At 39.7% G+C, this 19110-nt stretch overlaps 3 protein-coding genes across 13 annotated transcripts in view; all 3 read left to right on the top strand.

Moving 5' to 3' along the window:
- HEPACAM2 (HEPACAM family member 2) overlaps positions 1–8518 on the top strand; it is a 28259-nt gene extending 19741 nt beyond the window's left edge. For 6 of the 11 annotated variants that reach the window (XM_027749212.2, XM_039388616.1, XM_039388617.1 and 3 more), the window contains 3 exons: positions 3087–3199; positions 4425–4443; positions 6450–6704. In XM_027749212.2, the coding sequence (XP_027605013.2) occupies positions 3087–3199; positions 4425–4443; positions 6450–6512 (195 nt within the window). In that variant the 3' untranslated portion in view covers positions 6513–6704. Of the gene's footprint in view, positions 1–914; positions 1307–3061; positions 4444–6449; positions 6705–8361 lie in introns of those variants that run through there. The other 5 variants (XR_005566232.1, XM_027749214.2, XM_027749213.2 and 2 more) reach the window with 5 other exon arrangements.
- A 1405-nt stretch (positions 8519–9923) lies between these two features.
- LOC114002797 (sterile alpha motif domain-containing protein 9-like) lies at positions 9924–17085 on the top strand. Its single transcript, XM_027749068.1, is given in 5 exon segments — positions 9924–9983; positions 14910–15362; positions 15364–16038; positions 16041–16837; positions 16839–17085. Coding segments are annotated over 5 exon segments (2232 nt in total).
- Positions 17086–17462: 377 nt separating this feature from the next.
- On the top strand, positions 17463–18502 carry LOC114002798 (sterile alpha motif domain-containing protein 9-like). Its single transcript, XM_039388608.1, is given in 4 exon segments — positions 17463–17471; positions 18001–18175; positions 18178–18276; positions 18279–18502. Coding segments are annotated over 4 exon segments (507 nt in total).
- Positions 18503–19110: the final 608 nt, after the last annotated feature.

Below are 19110 nucleotides of genomic sequence, written 5' to 3' on the forward strand. Positions count from 1 at the left end.
ATATGTAAGCCAAATCTCAGCTGTATTTCACAAAAAAGTATTTGTTTAGCTTCATGTATTGTAGAGCAGGACAAGCAAAGGAATTTTGCTAGCAGAAAAAAATCCTACTGCATTTGCTGCTTCTTTGCATTGTGTCTTTGCTGAGATTACTGTATAGTAGTTGGAGATGATTCTGAATGCTGTGTAAAAGGACCAAGAAAAAATCAGAAACAGGGCCACAAAATTTAGGGACAACAGAGTGAAATTGGGAGGAAGCAGAAGAGCGACTTTCCCACGCTAGAGAAAATTTCTGCCAATAGAATGTTGTGCCTTTTGAGAGTATCGATATGTTCAGGTAAGGGAGAGCTCTTATAGCATGGTTACAGGGTCACATTGTCACACCTATTTTGTTATTATGATTAGTACTCACAATACATGATGTATTAGAAAAAAAACAGTCATAGACTAATAAATTCTCTGATGGAGTTGGATGATTGAAATATACATTTATAGGGCTAGAGTGCTATCGTAAATGTTAGTGGAGAGGACAGACTTTTACAGCAGCAGAGATAAAAGGCTCTTAGAAAACAGGAACTGAACTGTATCTGTGACAGTTTGTGACAATGAGAGGCTTATTAATTTAGAGATCAGGCCCTAAATGATTACAGCCTTCAGTACACTGTGATATTATACTGAAGAGGGTATATTTAGATTACGTATTAGGAATAAATTATGTACTGTGAGGGTGGTGAGGCATTGGAACAGGTTGCCTCAGTTGTGAATGTCCCATAACTAGAAGTGTTCAAAGTCAGGTTGGACTTTGAGCAACCTGGTCTAGTGAAAGGTGTCCCTGCCCATGGCAGGAGAGGGGTTGCAGGTAGATGATCTCTAAGGTCCCTTCCAACCCAAACCTTCTATGATTCTATATCCCTTAGGCTGATCATATCACAATTCTGCAAGAATCGGGGCCTTGGTAGGTCAGAAGGGAGAGACTAGTGACAAGGACAACAATGGATGTACAAGCAAAGAAATCTATAATAATTTTCAGTAAAATTTCAAGGAGAAACTCCTCTGGTTTATGTTCAGTTACTCAGATTTGTAGTATTGCAGATAAAGTCAGCATTTGATCCGCTCATTCACTGATTTGATCCACTGTCAGCCTGACCTCAGTGCCTGGCAAGGTTATGGAGCAGATCATTCTCAGTGCAATCACACAGCACCTACAGAATGGACAAGGGATCAGACCCAGCCAACACGGGTTTACGAAGGGCGGGTCCTGTCTGACCAACCTGATCTCCTTTTATGATCAGGTGACCTGCCTGATGGATGAGGGGAAGGCTGTGGATGTTGTCTACATGGCCTTCAGCAAAGCCTTTGACACCGTCTCCCACAGCATATTCCTGAAAAAGCTGGCAACCCAGGGCTTGGAGAGGGGCACTCTGTGCTGGGGTAGGAACTGGCTGGAGGGCCGGGCCCAGAGAGTGGTGGGGAACGGGGCTGCATCCTGTTGGCACCCGGTCACTAGTGGTGTCCCCCAGGGATCAGTGTTGGGCCCAGTTTTATTTAATATCTTTATCGATGATTTAGATGAGGAGATTGAGTCCACCATGAGCAAATTTGCAGATGACACTGAGTTGGGGGGAAGTGTCGATCAGCTGGAAGGCAGGAGAGCTCTGAAGAGGGACCTGGACAGACTGGAGAGTTGGACCAATTCCAATGGGATGAGGTTCAACAAGGCCAAGTGCCGGGTCCTGCACTTTGGCCACAACAACCCCCTGCAGCGCTACAGGCTGGGCACAGAGTGGCTGGAGAGCAGCCAGGCAGAAAGGGACCTGGGAGTTTGGATCAACAGGAAGCTGAACATGGGCCAGCAGTGTGCCCAGGTGGCCAAGAAGGCCAATGGCATCCTGGCCTGGATCAGGAACAGTGTGGCCAGCAGGAGCAGGGAAGTGATTCGACAGTGTACTGTACTCGACAGTGGTGAGGCCACACCTGGAGTACTGTGTCCAGTTCTGGGCCCCTCAGTTGAGGAAGGATATTGAGGTGCTGGAGCAGGTCCAGAGAAGAGCAACGAGGCTGGTGAAGGGACTTGAGCACAAATCCTATGAGGAGAGGCTGAGGGAGCTGGGGTTGTTCCGCCTGGAGAAGAGGAGGCTCAGGGGAGACCTCATCACTCTCTACAACTCCCTGAAAGGAGGTTGTAGCCAGGTGGGGATTGGTCTCTTCTCCCAGGCATCTACCAGTAAGACAAGAGGGCATGGTCTTAAGCTGTGCCAGGGGAGGTTTAGGTTGGATATTAGGAAGAAATTCTTTACAGAGGGGGTAATCAGGCATTGGAATGGGCTGCCCAGGGAAGTGGTGGATTCACTGTCCCTGGAGATTTTTAAGATGAGACTGGATGTGGCACTTAGTGCCATGGTCTAGTAACCACAGCAGTGTTGGATCAAGGGTTGGACTTGATGATCTCGGAGGTCCCTTCCAACTTGGCTGATTTTATGATTCTACGATTCTATGATTTTGGTTAGTAGAGAAAGGGGAAAATAAGAAAGTGGAGATAACGAAGAGCTGGAGGTAGGGTATAGGCAGAAAGACTGGGAATTTCTTATGGATGGGGAGTCTAGGTATGTCTGTTGTGTTGACATAAGATCAGATTAATATACTTAAGATATTGAACTATTTCATTATTACTTCATTTATGGGAATTCTTTGCACTTCTCTGTCTTTGACATGCTAGTGGGAGTTTTATGCTGAACCCATGCCCTGAATATTTTCTCCTTTTTTACTCTCTGTTCTTCTGCTCTCTCTTTATTGAATGTTTTTTTTCTTGACTTGCGGTATGTTAATATAAAGTACTTGCTATATTAAATGCAGAAGTTGCATCCTAAATCTTCTAAGGTGCTAACTGAATTTAAAACTATTACTTGCCTTATTATAAATGTGATGAATACTTACCCAAAATGAAATGTAAACTAATAGACATGACCTGTTCAAGCCACACAAAACATTGATGAAAAGTTAAAAAAAAGACAAGTTACATTATCAGTCTAATTTCTGTTAAATCTTTTCCTATTTTTACTTACAGTAGGAATACACTTTGCTACTTTTAGGTTTCAAGTCAATCTGTTCCTGGCTCTGACTTTGTCCCAGGCCAGGATATGCTTAATACGGTTTATGAAGTTATTCAGCATGTTCCTGACCAGCCACAACAAGACCACCAACAGTAAGTTAAAGGCTGCATTCACTCATGTGGTAGCTCAAAGGCAAGAACTTCAGCATCTGGAACAATTTAAATTTTGGTAGCTGTTATTTGATTCCATTGAGAGGGGTAAGGAAGGAAAACAGGTAAAAGCTACACCAGTTCCTCCACCATTTCCTATCGAATTCCTCACTTTTCCTGAAGACACCAGTCTGTTGTTTCATCATGTCAGTTTTGTGTAAGTGTGAAAAAAAAGGTAAGATCTTCAAACACTATTTCAGACGAAAATTCCTGCATAATTTAAGGTGGTAACTATAGCTTCACAGCACTGGGACATCAGCACTTCCTACTGAGCAGGTTAAATATTCAATCAAAGCAATTTAATTGACAGCACAGCTTCCAGACCTGCCAGCCATGTGTCAAGTAGAGTTAGGGTGGGCTTTTTTGCCATGTTGAAACTGGTCAGCTGATCACTTATCAATGGTTATTAAAATAGCCGCTGAAATATTAATGAACAATGCTTAGTTGCTTGAGTAAGCAATGTCTTTAGAGCAAAAGAATTTTGTTCTGCAGTACCTTGTCTGGGAACTCCACAGAAACACTTTTGCTGAGTTAAATACCAGGAAGGCCACAGCGTGTTGTTCTTATGTGGTTAGCGTCTGGTAGACCTGGTTTTGTTCAAGTCACCTACTGTGTAGCTCTTCTTGGCATACGAAGAGTGGATACACTGTAAAGTTTCTGTAATTGCAGTACAGCTGCCATAAATCTTTTGTGAATATTGAAAGTCTTTCTTACAAATTAAGAACAGGACACAAGACTATTTGGTAACAAGCCTATTATATCACATTGCCCATGTTTTTATGATGTGTTCTATTTCTTTTTCGGTTGAAAATACACACTCTCACCCATATACTAATCAGTTGGCTTAATAATCACAATGTTTATGTGACTGCATTAGCATGCTGTACTTACAGTACAAAAAATTTTGTGCCAGTTTTATCTTCAACTGTGTGTCCAAATTACAAATGCAAACATACAGCCATGGTTGTAAAAACAAGTTGTGAGAAAGCAACAATGAATTACTAATTATGCTTTTGTTCTGCTTGGCATTTTTCACTTTGAACCCTAAGATGATTTTTAAAGCCAGATGTACAAAATAGCATTCATAAAGTACATATTTTTTTATTCTTCCCTCCTACATGTCTTCCTTCTCAATTCTCTCACTGATACGTGACCCCTCTGAAAAAAGGAATAAATGCAACAAAAAGGTAACTTCAACTTTGTGACAGTTCAGATTTCAACTCAAACTTCGCAAAGCATATTCTGTAGTTGTAAAGAACTAATTTGCATAAACCTGGTTTGCTGCTCTTTTCATATTTCATATTTGAAAAAGAAACATAGGAACAAAATTTTCACTAATAACACAAAATCTGCTAAGCATGATACTGGGTAAACTACTCAGATTAGAAAGACCATGTTCATGAATTTTCCAATTCCTGACCTGCTGAGAAGGAACACTCTGAGTGATAAATAAATAAGGACAACAGTGAACACTGGTGCTTACAGCAGGATGCTTCAGCATTCAGTATAAGGGAAAAACAAAACACCACAGAACAGGGAATAAAGCTGGGAAAGTAATTGCAAACTCCGGTAGTGCAAAGTAATGATTGCTTATGGATGAATCCCACAGACTTGGTATGCAGCCATCTGTACAATAATCAGCAATATTCATGAGAAAAATGGTACAAAACTTGCTTGCGCTCTGCTTATGGCAGGAATCTCTCTTTGTACAAAACAAAAAGAACAGATATGGGAGCCAAACAGGTTTATTAGTAAACTGATCATTTTGCTCTTATTCCCAGTGCTTCCAGCTGGAACTGCTGTAATTTCATAAATTTATTAAAATAAATGTGCAAAGAAAAGTCAAAAGCAATGTTTCATTCTCAGATTTGCAGTCTGAAAATCCTTCAAATCCTCTCTTGAGTGTAACTTCACCAGCATTAGCTGGTGTTCTTTCTCTTGCTCTTAGAAATCCCAATGAGAGTACAAGCACATTCACGGACTAGCCAATGCCTAACACCTGGGAATAGCTTTTCCCTTCCACTTTTCTTTGTGCTTTTATCAGCATTTTTATCCTTTCATCCACACATGCAGTTATGCCTTTGACACTCTAAACAGTTACAAAATTTTAAATGCACATCAGCTCTTAAAAGGTAAAAATACTGCTAAAAAATAATTAAACTCTTCAACTCTCTTGGGTTTGGACTGCTGGACTCATAACCTAATTGCAGTTGAAACATGAGGTGAGATGATAGCTGGCTGTGCAAAGTTTTATATTCATGTGTTCACATTAGTTGCTGTTCACAACAGTCTTTTGCAGATTCACCTCCTCTGCTCCTCAAAAGAATCAAATGGAAAACTCAAAGTCAGATTTTGAGGAAACTGTTCTGCTCCATCTCTCCACAGTCAGTGGGAGTTACAGGACTGTCACATACTCAAGTATTTCATTAAGACTCTTTTAAGCCATGTTGGTTTGGGGGTTTTATGACATTTTTTGCACATTTTTCAACAAAATATAAATTGTGTGACAAACAGGACAACAGGCTCTTCCACATATGAAAGAAATATGAAAGTGGCTGTAAATGCTAATGAGCTAGAGATTTAGCCAGCTTTTACAGATAAACACTGACAGCCCTCAACTGTTCTGATAACAGAAACTCTTTGTAACTTGGCTTTCATTTTCACTCCAAATGAAGATAATTTTACATCATCTCCCTCTCCTCTGATCCACAGTGTTTCTCTCAGATCAAGAATTAATCATTTCACAGGTTTCTGCTCTGCCAGCTGCTGAAGAGCAGTGAGGATGCAAAGTCTTGCCAGGCATTTCAGCACAGGGTTTGTACTGTGGACTGCACTGACTCAGCCCACCATTACCACCACCCTTTAGCAAGTGCTCCAATACATTATTGTTGGTAATGCATGAGCAGCTTGAAATATCTGTACTGAAAGAGCAGCAATGCAGGGTGCCATATTAGCAATTATATTATCTATGGCTCAAATCTGTCTTGTCTTTTAAATATTAGACATATTATGCATACTGAAAATTCAGTCAATGGGTTGCAAATGTGCCCCAAGAGCAGGCTGAAGAACTGTTTTACTTCTGTAATTAGAACTGCTGTTTTGTTTATGTGTTTACAACAGTGTTTTTTTAAAGAAAAGAAAGGCAGCATTGTGGACAATTGTTATATATATCTATATATATGTTCTTTCCTAGATGTATATGAAGACATGGGAACAGGAAATCAAAGCATCTGCAAGTACTTCTTTTTCTTTATAACATACTGAAAGGAAATTCCAACAACTCCAAGAATGGCAAAGGCTTATGCCACCTTTGCTTGAAATAGCAATTTTTCTTCAGACTGACAGTCCCTTTCCTTGGGGTGCTCCAAACTGCCCATTTCTTAATTTTTTCTTTTTTAAAGTAATAATTCCCTGAAAAATACATGTATTTTTCATTAATTTCTTTTCCTTATTGGTGAACAGAAAAGACAAAGAGACAGCTTTAAAAATGCAGTATAAAACCTATATATTTTAGTAAAATATTCAGTAGAGGCACAAGAAGAAATCAGGCCCAAGATGCCACCCTCACTTGTTTTATTAAAAAATGGCAAAAATCGCATATGAGAGTTTTTCATTGGTGTTGACTTTTACAAGAATACTGCCATGAGAAGTAATAAATGCAATATGACAGATTGCAAAATACATTTGGGGTTTAAAATAAAGTCTTTAAACTCATTTAATGTGACACTGTATTTTAATTTACAAACATAGAAGCTGATCTGTCAGGCAGTTAGAATTTAAAAATGTACATATGTATATTATTCAAAATAATGTGTTCTCATTAAATTCTGTTTCCTTTGCATTTTAACTGTTTTTCTATTTTCTGCTGAAGAGCATGTTTCTCATTGACTAGGAGAGCAAGTAATATTCAAGTTATTTCTTAAAGCTGCAGAATGTTCAGGCTATTTGCGTATTAAAATTGTAATTCTCCAGTGCAAATGAAATCTATCTTACTCTGTTTAAACAGTGTGCTACAAGTACCTTCACAAATAGAGGAATACTCTTCCAGAAGCTTCTGTTAGCAGGCATCTGAATCCTGCAGAAAAATTCACTATTATTTCCTCAGAGTCAGCTGTTAGATGGTGTCAGTTGGCTGCAGCCAGGGAAAAGGGGAATTATGAACTGAACTAATCTGCAGGAAAAAAAAAGGATACTTCAGTAACAGCTAATTGTGTGGGAAATCATTAGTGTGAGTAATGAGAAAGCATACAGTGTCTCCATCCTTTAAGACAGGCTGAATGGGATTATTTAAAGCACTCTTGTTTATGAAAAATTATTTCCACTCATTTAAAGTACCTCCCTAATATGCATTTAGTAAACATTCTTCCTGTCTCCATCTTTAAAACACAAGGAAAAATAACACAGTTTTCAGTGAATATTCTGGTCCTGTGATGCTGAAAAAAAGGGAAAAGGACATCTTCACCATTGCATGTGAGGAAAATAGGATTTGGCATTTCACAGAGGCAGCTGATGCAGCCCAAATATGCAAGAAATACTGACGTAATCTAAAAGAATGTAGTCACCAGATTTGCTCCCTAAGAAATAACCCTCTGACATGAAGGCATCAGGCAGAGGCTGTAAGTATAAACATTTGGGGAAAATTCTAAAGTACTGAAGTTGTCCCGAAGGACTTACTTAGGAACTCAGGAGGTTCCCCACAAATTCCCCCATCGTTCATTTAAAGCTGACTTCATCTGTGTGTTTCACATTGAGACAGCCCTTTGGGATATGCGAAGTCTGATTTTCCGCTTCTTTTTCTTTTCTTGATGGAGTGCTCTGAAATGAGCATACAGATTCCTTGAGACCATTCCATCCAGACCATCTCAGACGTATAATGTCACTGCAGGGCCACAGGGCAGCAAGTGCAAATGGATTAAAAAAAAAAATACTGTTTCTGCATCTCTAGAGCCTTTGTATTTAAAACTGACAGTAGTATACATTTTTCTAAGTTTTTCTGATGAAAATAAAAAGAATTGGTTCAATATCAGTTCTGTTCTGCATGCTTTTAAGCTCACTTAGGCCCATGCCTAAGTGCATTTTAAGTTTCCCCAAACATTTTGTTTCAGAATCTGTGTATGTGCCTTGATAATGGATCAGCAAGCTGGTTTGGATTAAGCCATTTGTCAATAATGTGAGATGACCTCAGCAATCCAAGACAAAAGTCCACCCTAACAGTCTATCAAACTTCTGCAAAATACCTGTAATATTAATAAAATAATTTGTTTATGCATCACATAATGCCTAGTAGTTCTGTGGGTCCATTTATGGCTATGCATTTTCACTGGAAAGGTCACATAGCATTAGGTTGGTAGATAAGAAACAAAAATCTGCCTGTTGAAAGTAAATTGTTCCCCGGGGGTTCTGTATGCAGGTCATGGTTGCCACATTCTCACTCTCCACTTCCACATTCTCACTCTTCACTTACAACCAATATTTACAGAGAAAAACTCAACTGGTAGGGAAATTTATTTTATTATAGAAAGAAGAAATATTCATTGTCTGGGTTAAATAATTCTACTAGCCATGGCAGCAGAACCAACTCTGCAAATAGAATTATGTTATTGCAAGGGACAGAAAGCAAACACGGGCAAGTTGCCTTCTGCTGATATTATATTGTTCTCATCTATTTTTCTTTCACTGCATCTTGTGTATTACTAGCTGTTAGCCAAACATCTATTATTGGTGGTTTAAACTCCTATTCAAACTGTGCTCATTCTTTACTGTTCTTCCAAAATCTGCACAGTGCATTGAGCCACTTTTCATGGAGAAATACTTTCGGTGGAGGTATAAAAACAATAAACTATGGGGAAAAAACAAATTCTGAAATGTCATGTAATTTTAATGGATGAAAAAGGCAGCCTTTTCATATTGTATTCTTGCTCTTTTCTCCCTGGAACTACAACATTCAAAAGAGATTGATAAGTTTTTATTTATTAATGTAAAATCTTTTCCAAATTTTACCAAACCAGTGGAAGGTTTATCCAGTGAACTAGATGATGTATACATTGGGCTGTTCAAATATGAGTTGGGTATAATGAGAAAGCAGTATGTTCAAAGCTTGAAATGGGGTGGGGGGAGATTTTAAAAAAGTCTTGCCATGTTTTTCCCCCAGTCCTTTTGGTGGAGGCTTTTGCCATTTCATTTACCCACTGATAAGGGTCAAGAATGGCTTTGATGAAGTGATGCTGTGGACTTGAGATCAAAGGCGGGGAACATAAGCCATAACTCTGGAAGTTTGAAGTGTAGGAACAGCAACAGCAGTCAGACCATCTCCAGGCACTTGTACCAAGTCACAAGGTGGTGTGTAGTACTTGATCTTTTCTTACTACATAGCTTAAAGGCAATTCATAAGAATACTGAAGAATATGGGCTGTCACCACTGCTCATATGGGAATGCTCCATCTTACACTTTGTTATGGCTTTGAGATATTAACCCCTTCTTACAGGGCAACAGACTATATTCCACAGTCCTATTAAGACTGCAGGAAGATCAAGACCAACAGAGTCCTGGGCAGCATTAGGAGAAGCATTGCCAGCAGGGTGAGGGAGGTGACCCTTCCCTTCTACTCAGCACTGGTGAAACACATCTGGAGTGCTGGGTCCAGGGCTGGGCTCCCCAGTACAAGACATGGACACACCAGATCAAATCCAGAGAAGACCCACAACAGTGATCATCTACCATACAATGGTGAGTTGAGAAAGCTGAGACTGTTCAACCTGAAGAAGAGGTGCCTCAGGGGGATCTTATCAATGTTTATAATATAAGAAAAATCTTTTATAGTGTCAAGGTGGTCACACTCTGGAAGTGGCTGGCTGCCCAGAGAAGCTGTAGAGTCTCTGTCCTTGAAGATATTGCAAACCCACTGGATGCAGTCCCAGGCAACCTGCTGTAGTTTAACTAAAATTTGCACTGGCCCATGCCATCTAAGGAGAGAATCTGGGATGCAAAGCATAGAATTACAAGAGTAATTATTTTATTCATGCATATGAGGTATCCCATTCAAAGCAATGCAAGTGTTCAGGTGCAACAGGATTTTACTAATTGCTGCTTAACAAGCACACACTACCATTTACTCACCATAGTAAAACTTCGCAAAGCAGCTATATTTATATGATTCATCATCCACCAGCTTCTTTATTGATCAGATGGCCCTGGAGTTGGTCTTGCTATAGTTACTTATCTATGGAGACAGACAGTGGGAAGGTTTCAAATATATGTTAAAAGGGCTAGGGCTAGGATACTGGCATTATCTTAGTTGTCCAGGGGTATCTTTTATCCTTCATGGACAGTTTTTAAGTTTCCAAGAAGTAAAGTACTTATCTCAGGGACTAGGTTGTCCTCATCGTTACCATGAGCTGGGGCCCTTTGTTTTGCTTGCTTAAGCATGGCTATTCAGTATACAATGTAAACTATACATAGGTTTGAAAGTTGATACAATTTTATACTGTAAAGATTAATTGGTATAATAGCTAGGGAATGAGATTTTCCTGAGACCCTGCTTTGAGCAGGAGTTGGACTAGATGATCTCCAGAGGGCTTTCCAGTCTTAGTCATGCTGTGATTCTATGAGCTCGGGGAGGGAGATGATTAGTATGTAAGTCTCAGCAAAAATGACACTAGCAGTTATAACACAATGAGTTCATGTTAATGTAAAGGGAATGTATGCCTCCAGATAACACTCCCTTAAACATGCATGGCCAGCTAAGCAAGATATAAAACACAGTACTGTGCACAGTACTGTGCATGTACCTCCATGCTTTAGCCGTAGAAAGCTGAGACTTGAAAAGGAGAGACCTTATTGTTTTATGATCTCAGGTTAAAACAATTTTTTAAGCAGCTTCTTTTTTATTTCTTCTTTTGCCTTACTCAAATAAAATAGAATTACATATTTTCTATGGACTTTCTTTAGTGTTAGCATAATTCCTTTGGAAATCTGTCACCAGTATGGTGCTATAATGTATCTGTATCATACATCTTTCTGGAAGCTAGAGGGCAATGGCTTCCCACAGGACATGGCAGGAGCTTCTGGAGAACTATGCATGGGACAGTGAGAAAGAGAAAGGGAAAGGAGCTTATATTAGTAAACACTAACTTCCTGGTAGACACATGAATTGATCGTGTCTCATGTGAGTTGTACATTTGAAGGAGGACTATTTCCTCAATCCTGTGTCCTGGAAGAGGCTTCCTGATTTATAGAAGCTACTTTCTACGTAGCTAAATGGTTGTATTGTGAATATTTTTGTGGCTAACCAAGTATTTTTTTTAATGCTGCTGTATTAGATGCCCTTGAACAGTCAGTCATGCTCTATTTTTGAGTATATTCTCTACCCATACACAAAAAACTGCAGAATGTTGTTCATAAGCATCTCTTAAAAACTTTCAAGTGCAGTATCCAATCTTTATCATTGGCTGACAGTATAACAGTCTATGTAAGTCTGTACAGAAATGTTTTGCTCAAACAAGTAGTTCTTCCTAAAGACTCATGAGTATGAAATGAGCCCAGCTTCTACACAGTAGGAGCCCTGCTCCCTCACCGCCTTTCCATGGAGGCCATAGGACTTTTCTAGGGAGGCAGAACTGCTCCAAAACTTTCCAAACACTTCACAAGCAGGTATAAAGAGATCACATTGTAAGCAATGAAACTGATGCAGCCTTGTGATGGAAAGTGACAGTTGTGCCGTGTCATCAAAATAATGAGGGAAAAAAGCAAATTATCATTTCATGATTAAAATCTGTGGTAAATAAACAATAGACAAAATATTAGACATCTTAAGAATCCGTTCAAGTGTAAATCTGCATCACAGTTCAGTTAAACATGCAATGCAAATACCAGCATGTTGGAAATCCTGCTCCACCTAGAAAGATAATATGAATGTATCTCCTCAGGCTATGTGCTGCGTTCCAGGGCAAAGTACAAAGCTGCCGGTTACAGAGGATCTCGTAACTCAGATACAATTTAATGTAGAGATATTAGGGCAGGGCTTCTGACCTAGAGCAACTCAATACAATAGCATCCCCCAGCCAAAAATTAACACATGTTCTTATTTAGGAAACTACTGTCAAAGGTCAACACTTATATCTTCATCAAGGTACATATTTTTTATTTCCTGTAGTGCTAAAAAGTATCTTCTATATAACTGGTTTTCATCTTAATAGTAAAGGTATAAGGATGTTTTGCTAAGTCAAGACAAAAGCTTACCTGGGAGAGAACTAAATTGTGTTGGACATCTTTCATATGTTTTCCTTAGAGCTACACTTTCCTCTTTAACTTCATCTTGCTAAATTTTTGTATGCTGATTAATCAAATCATATTAAATTCAAAACCTGGCTTTCAAGCGCTTTTGAAGTCCTTTGAGTCTGTCGTGCTTAGTCCCATCCACAAGTTATATTTAAAAGTACAGAAAATTCCAAATACATTCAAATATTCTGGATCACTATTCTAAACAGCAGATTAGGACAATGAGAAAACTGGATTCTATTTGAAATTCCTTTCAAGTCTGTCTGAAAATACAGACAAATGAGGAAAGCCGTAGAGAAGCAACGTAAATGAGAAAAAGTTTAGAACAAGCCTAAAAAACCATTTTATCTTGGTGGGAAAAGATACAAAGAAAGATGAAGTAAGTCCTCTAGTGTGTAGAAAATTTCTTCTAACAAAAGGGGCTGTGATCACTTCTTGTCCATCTCTAATAAGACAAGGAAAAGGAAAGACCCACTTGGGTCCTCTGAGAGGTCTGCAGGTTCCTTCTGTCGAGACACCTGGTAGTCCAGCTTTTTACAGTTCTCTGACTCCCTAAGTTTCTCAGACACAGGTATTCAGCACTGGCCACAGAGCTCAGGGGGAGTGTAAGTAACATAATTTGGGTTTCAGCCCCTCGGGCGTCCTTGCTGTCTGTCTGCACTGCTACCAGTACTCACACTAGCTAATTCAGCTAAGTTTGCACAACTTGCAGTCATAGCAGCATGTAACTTCACAAAAATACTACTGAGCTTCAGCATGCATCCCCATCTGACTGCCAGCATGAGAAGGGAAAACAGAGTGCCATTTGTCAATGATGCCTCTTTAGGAAACTGGGAAAGGAAAAGACTACTCAATAAATGTATTTGTTCCAGCTTCATCAATCATGCATATAATCTACTTAGAACTTCCAACACAAAAAATAAGGGTTGTGAAGTATAATTTTGTAACATTGCATAACACAAAAGAATATGCATAACAATTTCGGCTGTAGATTTTGGAAGCCTGCAAATGCACATGTCCATACAAGTATGTGGTTTTACAACACCTTCCACTCATTCCACTGGCATGATCTGGCCCACGCTAATAAAGAGCTCAAGCAACCTCATAGAAAACTGACTGGATCTGACCTGTCCATAGACTAAGCTGATGTATAACAGTGTGCTGCAGTTCCTTGGACCAGCTCACCACACAATCAGTGCAAGAGAAGAGGCCCGAACTGGAGGAAGGATGATACTGCTTCAAACCCTACTGAGATCAGAAGCTAGGGAATGTTAGGTTAAGAGCCAGTTTTGGGGAAGGAATGGTTGTCACATCAGCCCATACAATAAAATCACAGAATCACAGAATCAATTAGGTGGTAAAAGACCTCTGAGATAATCAAGTCCAACCTATGACCTAACACCACCTTGTCAAATAGACAATGGCACCAAGTGCCACGTCCAGTCTTTTCTTAAACACCTCCAGAGACGGTGAATCCACCATCTATCTCCCTGAGCAGCCAATTCCAATTCTCAGTCACCCTTTCTGTGAAGAACTTTTTCCTAATGTCCAACCTAAACCTCCAGTGGTGCAGCTTAAGACTGTGTCCTCTTGTCCTATTGCTGGTTTCCAGGGAGAAGAGACCAATCCCCACCTGGCTACAACCTCCTTTCAGGGAGTTGTAGAGAGTGATGAGGTCTCCCCTGAGCGTCCTCTTCTCCAGGCTAAACAACCCCAGCTCCCTCAGCCTCTCCTCATAGGATTTGTGCTCAAGTCCCTTCACCAGCCTCGTTGCTCTTCTCTGGACCTGCTCCAGCACCTCAATATCCTTCCTCAACTGAGGGGCCCAGAACTGGACACAGTACTCGAGGTGTGACCTCACCACTGTCGAGTACAGGGGAAGAATCACTTCCCTGGTCCTGCTGGCCACACTGTTCCTGATCCAGGCCAGGATGCCATTGGCCTTCTTGGCCACCTGGGCACACTGCTGGCTCACGTTCAGCTCCCTGTCCATCCAGACTCCCAGGTCCCTTTCTGCCTGGCTGTTCTCCAGCCACTCTGTCCCCAGGCTGTAGCGCTGCAGGGGGTTGTTGTGGCCAAAGTGCAGGACCCGGCACTCGGTCTTGTTGAACCTCATCCCGTTGGAATCGGCCCAACTCTCCAGTCTGTCCAGGTCCCTCTTCAGAGCTCTCCTGCCCTCCAGCAGATCAACACTGCTGGAGGTGTGTTGTCATCTGCAAATTTGCTCATGGTATACTCGATCCCCTCATCCAGATCAACAATAAAGATATTAAATAAAACTGGGCCCAACACTGATCCCTGGGGGACACCACTAGTGACTGGCTGCCAACTACATGCAGCACCATTCACCACCACTCTCTGAGCCTGGCCATCTAGCCAGTTCCTAACCCATTCCATAATGGTGGATCAGACTTCAAAGGCAACCAGGAACTACCATTGGATTCCACTTCATGGCAACAAGAAAGAGCTGCTGACATCAGAAAAATTATTTCCTTTCTTTCACACAAAGATGTAAAGCAAAATGGAAAGTTTTTAATAGTGTTTCTTTTGCTTTCCACAGTGGAAGATTCAGCAGATCCCCTTACTGAAACTTTTATGACATTTTACCAAGAATTAAAGGGACTAGAAGGCATGGTCTGCATTTGCATCGGTGCAGGTACATACCAGAGATGGAAAGATCTTCTGCATGCTAGAGGTGTCAGTGAGGAAGCACTCTCAAAGGAATGTGTTTCTAATGTAACGCTGGAAATGGTAAATGGTACCATCACAAAACTAGCATCACATACACGGTCTTCTGAAAGACATCTGCCCTCTGTTGTCATTCTGCTGTTCTTCTCCCAAAGAAGAAAGCTCCATGGCAGCACTAGAAATACCTTGTGAAAATGAATGCAAAGGCACAGGAATACAGAACGATGAAGATAAATTTCAAAATTTCCTGAAAGAGTGGGAAGAAGAGTTTCATCAAGGTGGTAAAGTATCATGGTGGAATTTCTGCTTTTCTTCTGAAAACTATGCTTCAGAATTTATCAGAAGGGACGGTTATGAAAAGCTTGAGGGCCTAATTGTGTCTTCATCTAACAGTGTTAATGAACCACCTGTAAAAATTATCAACCTTTACCACCACCCAGGATGTGGTGGTACAACATTATCTATGCATATCCTTTGGAATTTCCGGAAGCAATTCGAATGTCCTGTTCTGAAAAACAAACCAATTGGAACACAGGTGACAACTTTACTCACCTTTGGAACAAATGATGACACAGGCTATTTACCAGTATTACTTCTTGTGGATGATTTTGAAGAGCAAGAAAATGTCGATGTTCTGCAGAAAAAAATTCAGACAGCTATAATAGAAAAATACCTTTGGTATGGAAAACGTGTAGTGATCATTCTAAACTGTGTGAGATCTCAGAAGCCTGACAAAAGTTCGACAATCAATTCCTTGAACAGTGTTTCTATAAAATATGTGCTTTCTGAGAAAGAGCAAAGGGCCTTTGATCAGAAGATATTGAAAAGATATTGAAAAGATATTCAAATCCTGACAGTTTCTATTCATTTATGATTATGAAGAAAAAATTTGATCCACAGTACATAGAAAAAGTGGTAAAAAATATCTTGCATATCTTGGATACTGCCTCTAAACCAGCACAGCTTGTTTGCTATCTAACACTGTTAAACTCATATGCAAAAAAATCTACAATTTCAATATCACTATGTGAAGAATTCTTAGGAAAAAATTCTCAAGACATAGGCTTCAGTAAAGATAAATTAATAGAAAAGATGGGAATTTGTTCCAATATTCTAGTATCTGATCAGGTACATGAACACGAGATACAAAGTCTTTGTATCATTCATCCATTGATAGCATCTCACTGCCTAACGGAATTGAAACTAACCTATGGCTTGATTAAAAGTGCAATTACATTAAAGTTATTGAAAGAAGATTCATTTTATAAGACTTCATTAAAGCCAGACAAACTTATTTGTGATATACAAACCCTGCTGCTTACTAGGCAGCGCAAGGAACATGAGTCAGACACATCGTTTTCCCCCTTAATTGAAGCCATTCATAAGGAAGAAAAGAGTGGTGATGTGGAATATGTGCTAGAACAAGCATCCTTTAGATTTGAGCAAAATGGTTACATTTGTCAGGCCTTAGCAAGATTCTACGTTAAAGAAAGGAAATATGACTCTGCATTAAACTGGGCTGAAACAGCTAAAAAAAGAGCACCACACAATTCATACATATCAGATACACAAGGTCAAGTCTTTAAAAGTCAGCTAAGAGACGGGGTAGATCGCAAAGAGTGCAGCTCAGACAGCTGGGAAACTGGAACACTTGCTAGAGCTTGCTAAGAGTGCTTCACAGGCTTTCCAAGAATCTCAGAGGCAAGCAGAAAATGCAGTCAATGAACAAGATTTGCAGCACCAAAACCTTAAAAGAAAGTTTCAAATATACAAAACTGCTGGTTATCTGGGAGAAATAGAAACTGGTCTTTATGTTATTGATGTCCTTTGGCACGTTCCTATTTTCAGCAAAAAAAAGACTTAACAGCGTAGAAAAAATATTACAAAGTATCTGTCAGGAAAAAAGTGTTTTGAATATTGGTCTCTTTTCCCACACAACTATCGGCAAGACAAGAGGGCATGGTCTTAAGCTGCGCCAGGGGAGGTTTAGGTTAGATATTAGAAAGAATTTCTTTCCAGAGAGGGTAATCAGACATTGGGATGGGCTGCCCAGGGAGTGGTGGATTCTCTGTCCCTGGAGGTTTTTAAGACAAGACTGGATGTGGCACTTAGTGCCATGGTCTAGTAACCACAGCGGGGTTGGATCAAGGGTTGGACTTGATGATCTCAGAGGTCCCTTCCAACCCAGCTGATTCTATGATTTTATGATTCTATGTAGAAAACCCCAACACAGACAGTGAAATGTTCAAGGTTGTTGAACATTATTTCAGCTTTTTACGTATTTTGTAATCAAGGTTGAAAAGGGCATTTGACTTTTTGGAAGACTACCTTGTATTTTTCAAACCACAGACCAGATAAAAGGAAATTGTAGAAGCAAAATTGGAGAGTAAGGTTCAAGAATGTTTAACCAAATACAAAGAAATAAGAAATATTTTGTTATCTCAGTTTTGAGCAACTAAGAAGTAAACAGGTCTCAAACTGGCCCGTTTCTCAGTATATAGAAGCACACAGGGACACTGGGGGGGCTTTCCAAGCAGACACATTTTCTAGAATTTTTAAATACCTCGTCAGAAATGCTGACACAGAAATAGAAGACATAGTAGAAACGTATTCGATTGTGTGTGAGAATTAAAAAGCAACTTGGAAAAATGAACAGAATTTGATTTTGGCAAATGTTGTTCTTAACTGCATTAAACCTAAATCCCCTAAATTACATCATCCTAAAGAGATGAAGAGAATGCTTCTAAGCATTCTACAGAAAGTGGACCAAACTTCCTAGTGTGTAGACCCTTTCTTCCTAGCCTCTATGTTGTTCTGGCCCCAAAATATAAAACAACTAAGTGAAGATTCAAGGAAAATGGAAACTTTTGTTAAATGCTTAAATGAGTCTTTCAAAGAGCTCTATGGAACTCTGCATCATTCCAGGCAGCCTCTGGCTCTTTTCTATCTGTCAGAAGTGGTCTGGACAGATTTGTTCATAAAGGAAAAGTAGATCAGCTTCTTAGTTCACTTCCAGAACATGAACTGAATTCCCTTTGGCAGAGTGGGAATATCTGGAGGAAACACCTGTTCAAGATCTTTTGCTTCCTTTGGATGGAAGAGCTGAGGGTAATGTTATCTACATAGGCTATGGCAGAAATGAAAACTTCAGGATACCAGTGCAGCCTTTTCCCTCACACCTATTGAAAAATGGCCCATATATAGAAAGAGTGTCTTTTTACCTTGGGTTTTCCATTGCTGGTCTCCTGGCATACAACACACAAAATCTGTCATTAAAATAATAGGTATTGCAGTTTCTCAGCTGCAAGGCTTTTACAGGCAAAATTATCATTTAACTAGTTTTTGCTTTGTTTGGGTTTTTTTGGTCAATAATTGCAAATTACAACTTCAGGCTGTCCATTGTATTTCCTTCCTCACTGTGTTAGTCTTTCAAACCCATGCAGAGTTATCTCTACTGTCATTAAAAAAAAAAAAAAAAAAAAAAAAAAAAAGAGAGAGAGAATTATAAAAAAAGATTATTTTGAAAATGTTGTTAACTTTAAATGACAAAACTTTTAAGAACCCTACTACCTGGCTAACTTTTTTGCCATTGCTTGCAATGACAGATATCTCGCCATGATTTTCATACTGTTGTATAAGTAATGTAAGAACACAGCATGTATGCAAGAAACCATGTATCATGTATCATTCACTGATGCTCCATTGTATCTGGTGTCATCTTGGCACAAGAGTAATGTAAAAGGCCATTCAATTGCAAAGCAGCAGGGTTTTTTCTGTTGTTATTGTGCATGCTTGAGTAATGTAATGCATTTGTACATGGGCCTGTGTGAAAAACCAAGCTGTACATCTTGTGGGAGGACTGAAGCACTTGTCTTCTACCTTCTCAGGG

Source organism: Pipra filicauda, unplaced genomic scaffold, assembly GCF_003945595.2.
Source record: "Pipra filicauda isolate LSUMZ 115617 unplaced genomic scaffold, ASM394559v2 scaffold66_size7647185_pilon, whole genome shotgun sequence".
Taxonomy (NCBI): domain Eukaryota; kingdom Metazoa; phylum Chordata; class Aves; order Passeriformes; family Pipridae; genus Pipra; species Pipra filicauda.